Source organism: Gavialis gangeticus, unplaced genomic scaffold (genome assembly GCF_001723915.1).
Source record: "Gavialis gangeticus isolate Ggan-Ray unplaced genomic scaffold, GavGan_comp1, whole genome shotgun sequence".
Classification (NCBI taxonomy): Eukaryota; Metazoa; Chordata; order Crocodylia; family Gavialidae; genus Gavialis; species Gavialis gangeticus.
In genome coordinates this window covers 13677419-13686864 of record NW_017729030.1, presented here as the reverse complement: position 1 = coordinate 13686864, position 9446 = coordinate 13677419, and the positions used below count along the sequence as shown (strand labels likewise).

The 9446-nt window shown below is 45.6% G+C and overlaps 1 protein-coding gene across 1 annotated transcript in view; it reads left to right on the top strand.

Annotated features, from left to right (window-relative positions):
- Positions 1-3500: 3500 nt before the first annotated feature.
- PLA2G12A (phospholipase A2 group XIIA) overlaps positions 3501-9446 on the top strand; it is a 12920-nt gene continuing 6974 nt past the window's right edge. The window contains exons 1-3 of the mRNA XM_019521962.1: positions 3501-3707; positions 7672-7748; positions 8328-8493. Coding sequence (XP_019377507.1) covers positions 3512-3707; positions 7672-7748; positions 8328-8493 — 439 coding nt within the window. The 5' untranslated portion in view covers positions 3501-3511. The remainder of the gene's footprint in view (positions 3708-7671; positions 7749-8327; positions 8494-9446) is intronic.

The following is a 9446-nucleotide window of genomic DNA, read 5'->3' as shown; positions in this document are numbered from 1 at the left end:
CCTTCCGACCCTAGAAACTATGAAACTATGAAACTTCTTGGAGAAAAGCCTTCGAGCATGGGAGTTGGGGGCTCCACTCAGGGATTTAAGTGTTTTGAATCAGACTCCCTACTCTTTAAATACTGCAGGCTACAAAGGAGAAAGGAATAAAGAGAAAAACCCTGGTCATACCCTGTTCACTGTCTCTCTCAGCATCCACTCTCTGCCACTGTGTAACACAGGCCTATTTGATGCACAAGGAGTCACGGATATGAGTCCAGCAAGAACCTGATAGCTCTCCCTGTTATTAGAGGTGGTCATTAATTGTGCATCAGCTGATGCCAGGGGACAGGGCAGGTGCTTCCTAAAGCTGTCTAGCTTCAACCCTGGCTACAAATCAGCTTGTACCAGTTTAGCGACACTGATAGTCTACAGCAGTGACAATCCACCTTCTAGACTTGGCAAGCTGAATCACATAGATGGGGTCAGCCTGTGGGCCACATCCAGCATACAGCTGACGCACTGGATCCAGCTGGATCCAGGATCAAAGTAACCCTGAGTGTGCCAGATTGCTGGAGCTGGCTGCAGAGTGACCCCCATGTGTTCCAGCTCCATACAGACCACACATATAGGTGGGAGAGATGCTGGACAGACTTGCTGGACACCGAACACCATTGCTCAAGTCTGGGGACAAAAGCAGATGCCACCTCGGCTAAGGAAGCAGATAAAACAATGGCTTTCTTTTCCTGGGTTCTTAGACAGCAGGCTGCCACCTCACAGACAAACTCCTTCAGAGGGGCATAAGCTTTCCCAAGAGACAGCTTACTTCACCTCCTCCAGTTGGCTCTATAGGATCCAAGCAAGGCTGGAAGTTGCAAGATGGACCTCTGTTTTGCCCCAGCTAATGGCCCTTCTTCAGGCCCACACCAAGGAGAGGGTTGGCAGCACCTAAGGGGGTCTGAGGCATTTTACATTTTATAGAAGCAGGACACTGGCTGCCCTGCTTTACCTGTGGCAGGTTAGGGTGTTAGGTCTGTGTTGTGTCAGGGTTGGGGGTACATCTTATGTAGAGTTTAGATGGTGACTATATGGGATGGTTTGATAGGAATGATTCTGCTTGAGGCAGGGAGTTGGACTAGATGCCCCCTGGAAGTCCCTTCCAGCCTGATTTCTCTATGACTCAGTAACTCCTTCAGAGGGGCAAAAGCTTTCCTAAAAAACAGCCTACTTCACCTCCTTCAACTGGCTGAGGACCTTTCACAGGATCCACATAGGGGCAAGATGGACCTATGCTCTGCCCCAGCTAGTAGCCCTTCTTCAGGGTTGCACCAAGGAGAGGACAGGTGGCATCTGCTGCCAGCCTGGGGGTGATCGGGGTCTGAGGATGAGGCTGAAGTTGGTTTCTTATTTCCAGATCCTTCTTCCCAGTTCCTGGTTCCTTTCTAAAAGCTAATATGGACACAACTCAAGGTCGTGGGTCATTCAGAAGCAGCCCCTGGTGGGGGAGATGTGTGGTTTGGGATGGCCTGAAAAGGATTTTGTCTCATAATCCCAGCCTCATCTAAGGTATATTCAGGGCTGCGTACTTGTCATGTCAGCCCCAACGTTGCTGCAACCATTGGGGTATCTCAGATGCTGTAACAACCCTTCTCCACTCTGTCCTGTGTTTGGACGTAGTCATGGTAGGCCCAGGCCTCGACTGATCCAATATGAGGTCAGCTGAGTTGCTTTGCATCATTAGTAATTCTTCAGTCAGTGACCTGGTGGTGCCCATCTCCTCTCCAGGTATGAATGGGCATTGACTTGCAGTGAGCTCATCCACCTTTTGACAGGCCTTATTTTTAGTCCTGCTGGGTGTCCACACACCCCCCTCCTCACCCAAGCTAGCCCAAGTGGGGGCACCAGTTTAGTCACTGATGACCCAACCACAGAACAGCCTGTACTGGTTTACATGGTACCAGAGAGCAGGCCAAGAGAGGCCTGGCCTGATAGGAGCAGTGTACTTGATGCATGATATTATTTGATATCTGTACTGGCAAACAGACATTACTGGTGACAGTCTAACTGTTCAGCCTGTCTCACTCATACATTACTCCCAGCCCTGAACTGTGCATAATTAGCTGTCCAGAACAGCATTGCCAGGTTTTAAATATGAAATGACTGTATTGGAAGCTCAACATTATTGTATCAATTGAACGCTAAAAAAAATGCAAATAAGTAAGCAAATAAGTCTTCTCATTTACTTTATATTGCTCACTGTAATCGGCAGTGGGTGAATGAAAACTGAGTCAAAATTGAAGCAATTCTTTGTTTTGAGGCAAGCAGTTATAAGAAAGCATTGACGACACACCCAGAGAGTCAGTTAAGACTCCCTGAGAGTGTAGATACATGCCATTTATGTGCCTTAAAAATGGTGGTTTTAGACTAAGCCCACTTAAAAGAGGCACGTGTAAAGGCACCCCCTGAGAATAACTTGTGTTTTGCTTATACTGCATTAATCAGCCGCCTCGAAAATCATTGTACATTTTGGGAGTATCAGTTGTAGCTGTGTTACAGGGACGAGGTATTGGTTGCAGCTGTGTTACAAGGGCACAGGCAGATGAGGTTCTATGGGTATATCTGATATCTTTTATTAGGCCAACTGCAATAGTCGGGAACATTTTTCTTTACACACTTTCAGGTACCCAAAAATTGTTTGGTAAGTCGGGCTCAATTCTGTCAGTGCTTTTCTTTTGCTTATGGAGTAGCTGAAGTCTACTTATTTTGGAATTAGGACTGTTTTAAAGTGCCTACTAAGGTTTGATGGGTCATGTTTTCCCAAACATGAAGTTTGTGAAAACACGACCCATCACCCAAGTGCTTGTGCCTGAAAGTGTGCAAAGAACATCCCCAACTACTGTAGTTGGTCTAATGAAAGATAGTGGATTTACCCAAGAACCAAGTCTGCCTATCATACGTTTTGAACACGTTTAGTATTCTTGATCGTACAAGGGGGTCTTCTCTTCCTGTACATTGTAAATTGCAAGGGTTCTCATCTGTGAAATATGAAACTCACAACCTGAAGGAACTATGCTTCTACATCCTGCTTGCCACCAGACAACTTTCAGGTAAAACGGCTTTTTAAAAAAAACCTCTCTCTGTGCCTACAAAAATGACCTATTCCAAGAAATAAATAAATACAAATAGAGCAGTTTTTCTATTCCAAAGAACTCAGAAAAAACCACAACTATGGACTGCTGTTTGCAACATTGGGTTTACCTTGCGGCTCACGTCTGCACACCTAACAGCGTTCACATTCCGTGGGACCCCGCCGCACCTCTGGAGAGCTCATGAGGGAACCTACGGTGCTGTGGCAGCTCGGTTGAGAATCGCTGCTTTGTTCCTTAGCACATGAACAACAGGAGCCGCACCTGCACCTCTCCTGCGAAACGTGAACGCGCATTTCCACCCGCGACATCGCTGACACTCTCTGCGCGTCCCCTCTGCCGGGGGCGGAGCGCGGGGCCGGGGGCGGAGCGCGGGATGGGGGCAGATGGCGGGAGGGCGGCTGCTGCTGCTGCTGGCGCTGGCGGCGCTGGGGGCGCAGGGCCAGCCGCCGCACACCCCGGACTGGCGCATGACCCTCAAGACCATCCGCAACGGTGTGCACCGGATCGACGTCTACCTCAACGCCGCCCTCGACCTGCTGGGCGGCGAGGACGGGCTCTGCCAGTACAAGTGCGGCGACGGTAGGGGCGGCGGAGCGGGGCCCGGCGCAGGCTGGGGAGCGGCCGGGCTCTTTTCTCGCTGGGAGCCGGGCAGGCCCGTTTGCGTTGATTGCGCGGCGCAGTGGCGCGCTCCATGTAACGTGTGCACGCGGCCGGCGCGGGAGCGTCGCTTTTGGCCGTGTGAGTGTGGGGCTGGTGCGCTCGGTGTAACGTTTGCGCTGGGCTGGCGTGCCATAGTTGGTTTGCGTGTGTGGCCAGTCTCAAGGTGTTGAATCATGTACCGGATCTAAATAGGGCACGAGGGAGTGGCGGCCTCCGTGTAATGTGTGGCTGTGATGCCTCTTTTGCCCGGGTGGCCAGTATGACTGTGTTGCTGGTGAGCTCTCTGTAATGTGCAGTAGGGGCCCTGGCGTGATCCTTGTTTTGCACGTGTGGCCAGTTGTGCGCTGGGCCAGTGAATGGCGTGGTCGTTGTTTGGCCCATGTGACCAATCTGCAGAGCCTCCCTAGGGGTGCCGGGGGCATAGCCCATGCAGGGCCAGGGGTGGTGAGCTGGCGGTACACAGCAGCTGCTGTGGGGCCTGTACAGCACTGTCCACAGGGCCTGGGGCGGTTGCCCCAATTCGCCCCCCTCTAGGGACAGCCCTGCTGCTCTGAATGTATTGTAGGAGGAATGGTGCTTTCTATGTAATGTGTGGCTGGGGCCAGCGTGTGAGCAGATTTGCATGTGTGGCTAGTCTGAATTTACTGCATGCTGGGCCAGTGAATGGTATGATCATTTCTTTGCCCATGTGGCCGATCTGAATGTATTGCAGGATGAAATGGTGTGCTCTGTGTAACATGTGGCTGGGGCTGTCATGTGATCATTCATTTACATGGGATCCTATGACCCCAGCTGACTTCCTGCCCTTTGGGCGGGGGGCTGAACTCGATGATCTTCCAAGGTCCCTTCCAGCCCTAATGTCTATGAAATCTATGTGTAGCCAGTTTGAATGTATTGCATGCCAGGCTAGTGAATTGCGTGATAATTGTGTGACTTTAAAGCAGGGGTGGGCAAAATGCAGCCTGCGGGCTGCATGCGGCCCACCAAGCCAACCCATCTGGCTTGCAGGGCCCCTAAAAAGTTTAGAAAATGAATATTTATCTGCCCCTGGCTGCCTGTCATGCAGCCCTCAATGGCTTGCCGAAACTCAGTAAGTGGCCCTCTGCCCAAAATAATTGCCCACCCCTGCTTTAAAGCATGATGGACCAGTCAGTTATGTAATATATGTAACATGTAGTAGGGATCATGGTGTGATACTTGCTTTGCATGTGTGGCTGGTAGGACTACGCTGCATGATGAACCTGTGGATTGTGTGATAATTAGTTTGTACATGATGGATCAGTTGATTGGGTAACACATGACAGGGCCATTGTGATATTTATTTGCATGTGTGGCTGTTTATAAGACTAGAGACTTCTGCGATAATTGCTTTGCACATGTCACCAGTCTGAATGTATGGCATGATGATCCAGTGAATTGTGTGACACTTACTTTGCATAGTGGCCAATCTGAATTTATTGCATGATAGACCAGTCAGTTGCGTAAGATATGCAGTGTGTAGCAGGGGCCCTTTAAGGCAGCTTTGGGCTAATTTTGGGGGCTGCAGTTGCCAACTGTACACACCACTGCAGTGTCCCTGGTTGCGAATTGCCTGCGTGGTGTGTTGGGATGCAGGTGGCAGTACCCACCTACCCCTGACAGTGCCTTGGTAGTCCTGCAGATAGGATTGGATGTATCTGCTTTCTGATGCCGGCCTTCTGTCTTGCACAGCTTCCCTGCTGTGTCAGGGAGGTAGGCCTGTTTGCTATGCCCAGAGAAGCATGGGCCTAGGCTTGCCAAGGGAACTAGAAGCCTCCCTTAATCAGGGAGGCCAAGTGAAGGCATTGATTGCTTGAGACAGTTGATAAGAAGGCAGAGTGGATTGCACCTTATAGACTAACTAAATTAGATCTATATGTAGCACAAGCTTTCCCAAGCTGAAGCTGACTTCATCACATACTGTGGAAGGGAATGTAGAAAGCTCTCTCCCCTTCTTTTTTGTATTCTGATTTCTGTCTCCTTATACTCTGCTTTCTATACAGTCCTTTCACAGTATTGAAGGGAGTAAGCTTCAGCTCACAAAAGCTTCTGCTATATATGACACTGACGTGTAATCCTTTGGTTTACTTGGTTCTTGTTCAGCAACCCCAAGTGAGTGCAGTTATGTAGTAACACGGCAGTCTTTTGCAACACTCTTCAAAGCGACCATTGTACTCCTACTGTTGCTGGTTGCATCAGATGTAATTCAGTACCGTCATGGTTTCAAGCATCTCATTACAAAAGGATTGGATACTTCCAGGAATAAACACTAATCTGAAAATGGATATTGGCTTTGCTAGGATGTTATTAAATTGCCTGAAACTTCCCTCAATATAGTCAGGTAAATGACTTCGGCCACAAATGTGGGCTTCACAACTTGAGACTATTTTTGTGTAAACTTGAAAAACGGAAGAGAAATATGTAACAGGAATTAATCAGAAATTTAAATTCACATATGTTATTTACTGTGTGAGAATTAGGTTAACTAATTTAATTTTGTGCTGTGGGCTTCATTATTTGCCTGAGAAGGTCAGGAAGGACTTGTCCCACCCCTTCACCCCCACCTAGATGGCACTGTACATTTGGTAGTGTGTAGCATGCGGGGATTAACTTTTTATGTCTTTAGCCCCTGATGACTTTCCATTGCATGAAACCAGTAATAACTGGAGTAATACAAAGGCAGCTCTAGAAACTATTTGTAGATGTAAGATATTTTGGCCTAGGCTTCTCTCATGGTAGTCTTACCTAAGAATGTGTTTTATCTGATTGTGTTGGAAAGTTTTGAAGTAGAATTTATTAAAACATGTCTTTAAGATTGTCTAAGATGAGACTTAGTAAGTCCCAAGTAACCTGTTTTGTTTTCACTCAATGAAGCTCCTTTTGAGGGTGAAACTGAGGGGACAAGGGGTGTACATGCAGATTTTTTGGTGGTGAAGTCTTAGGGTGATCTCTGGTGTGTATCTCAGGCCACCATGAAGTGTGTCCTACTCCCACCTCATTCATTATATGCACCTTGTCCATACAATCCCTCCTTTAGAAAGCTTTTCTTGGTTTGGTCTCAGATCCCAGAACATGTTCAGTTGCATTGTTTTACCCCATACTTTCCCTATTCTTGTATACACACATATTGTTGTGCACTTTTCATAAAATGAACAGGGCTTTCACAAATAAACAGGCGCTCTTCATTTTGTAGTTGTGTAAAAATTAGCAAAAATACTTGTGTCCTGTTCCATTCCATTTAGTAGGTGTGATGCCTTAGAAAGGAAGTTAGCACAGCTGCTTTGCTTATAGGTAAAAAGGATGTGACATTTCAAAAGCTGAAGTAAATTTATTTTATTTTTTTCTTGCAGACAGGGAGTCTTGCTTTATCTAGAACAGTGGTTCTCAACCTCTTTTGTACCAGATCCCATTTGTAAACATTGATGACCAGTCCTGACCCAGTGCCCCTGACTCCTGACCCAGTGCCCTCGAGCGTGTGGGGCATTGCGGGGTCCCAGACAGCCCTTTGCAGCCTGGAACTCTCCAACCCGAAAGGCAAAAGCTACTATCTCCCATGTTTTTCTCCTTTAGAGGAGAATCCATTTTAAAAGTTTGTTGATCCATTTTTAAATTTGTTGGCGACCCTTTCATGTATTTTTACAACCCACTTTTGGGTTGTGACCCATTTGAGAAATGTTGATCTAGAATATATGTGCAACTTTGAACCAAAATTGTTGAAACTTGAGTGCATAAAATAGATACCTGATTAAAACTTGCCTTTTTTTTAAAAAAAGGAACTTAGCACTTGCAGATGCACCGAATTTACAACTGAAGCAAAAAAACAAAAACAAAACTTATTTAGGGGGTTTTAAATTCTCTTTTATAGGATCAAAGCCTTTTCCACGTTATGGATATAAGCCTTCACCACCAAATGGATGTGGATCGCCACTGTTTGGAGTTCATGTGAGTTACTTTTTTTTTTTCCAAGCACTTTTCGTATTTACTCAGTCTTCCTTATTTAATATTACTAGTAGTTAACTTAAAATGTGCCCTCTTTGAACTTTCCGTTCTAAAAATAGAAACAATGTGTGTGCATGTTACTTCAGGTTGTACTTTGGAAGCATTTTAAAGAGGTTAGTTAATTGACAGACTACCAGCTTGATGTTTCCTAATGCAGACTTTTTTTTAAATGTCCTAAAAATAAGGATGCCTATTGGCGCTCATTATTTCTGCTCAGAAGATAGGATCACTATCAAGGATTAAATACTTTTAATGCAGGGAAGATTCTGAAAACCTTGCAGCACTTCAGTGATAGCACTCTGAACTGCCCTAAGATAATCTCCTGGTTCAGTTTCTACTCTTACTTTTCATATTATTAGCGTTTAGCTTCCTTTTGGAGTACAAGTAACATGTTGATGGTGCAACTGTACCCAGCCTTCTTTATGGGTTCATTTGTGTGGCTAGCACGCCATTTTTATGATCACTGGATGCAATAGACTATCTTGGCAGCTGAAATACTAACCTTGAACATTTTCTTCACAGTTTGACATTGGTATCCCCTCAATGACAAAGTGCTGTAATCAACATGATAGATGCTATGATACCTGTGGGAGTAAGAAAAACGAGTGTGATGAACAGTTTCAGTATTGTCTTTCCAAAATCTGCAGGGAGGTACAGAGAACATTGGGAATATCAGAAAGTGTACAGGGTAAGACTGAAAAAAATGTAATGCAAGATACATTTACCTGATCTTTACTGTGGCTCTGTAGAGAACAAGACAGCAGTGGTCTAAATGTATACGTTTGTATGAACTGTGTAAATTACAGTAATTGGGGAATAACAAATTCATGTGAATTACCTTTTCCTCCAGTATTCTTATGGGAAGAAGATATGCCTGAGATGTACGTGTCAGCCTTTTTTATGTATGTAAAGTTAATAAAAAGAAAGGGGAAAAGGTTGTTTTTTTTTTTTCCTTGCGTGTTTTAAACAACTAGAGATTGATCTCCAGCATGTTTAAAAAAAAAAAAAAAAAAAACCCCACCCTAAAATATGTTGCCTTGAACTGAAATGTAAGGGAAAGTCTGTGAAAAGCACTAAGCTAATTGTTGAATCTTTCCAAGCTGGCACCTTAGGGCATTTATACACATACATTTGTCTGCTCCAATACACTGGATATCCAGCACATTGGAGCAGGCTCGATTTAACCGAGTCTGCTCCACACACGAGCTGATGTGCCTGGCACTGCGGCACGTGCATTTGAATAAATGGTGAAAAGCGCATCAGCACTGAAAATATGGCGGTGGTGCACTTTTGAACTAAAATACCTTCCATGTGTTTTAGTTCAAAAGTGCACCACCGCCATTTTCTCAGTGCTGACACCTCATTTTGGCATTTATACAAATGTCTGCACCGCAGCACCAGCATGTGTAAAAATGCCCTTAGAGGCTAATTGGCTTAGAGAGGTGCAAACATTTGTAGGCAGCAACTTACTTAGATGCTAGATATCGATTCTTTTGCATTAAATGCATGGTTCCTACCTTCCTCCCCTCCCCCCTTAATGCTTATGAAAACTTGTGCTACAGATTCATAAAAATAAATGTTTAATGATTAGCCATATTTGCACTGTACAGTAATGAAGATAAATACTTATTGTTGCATTGG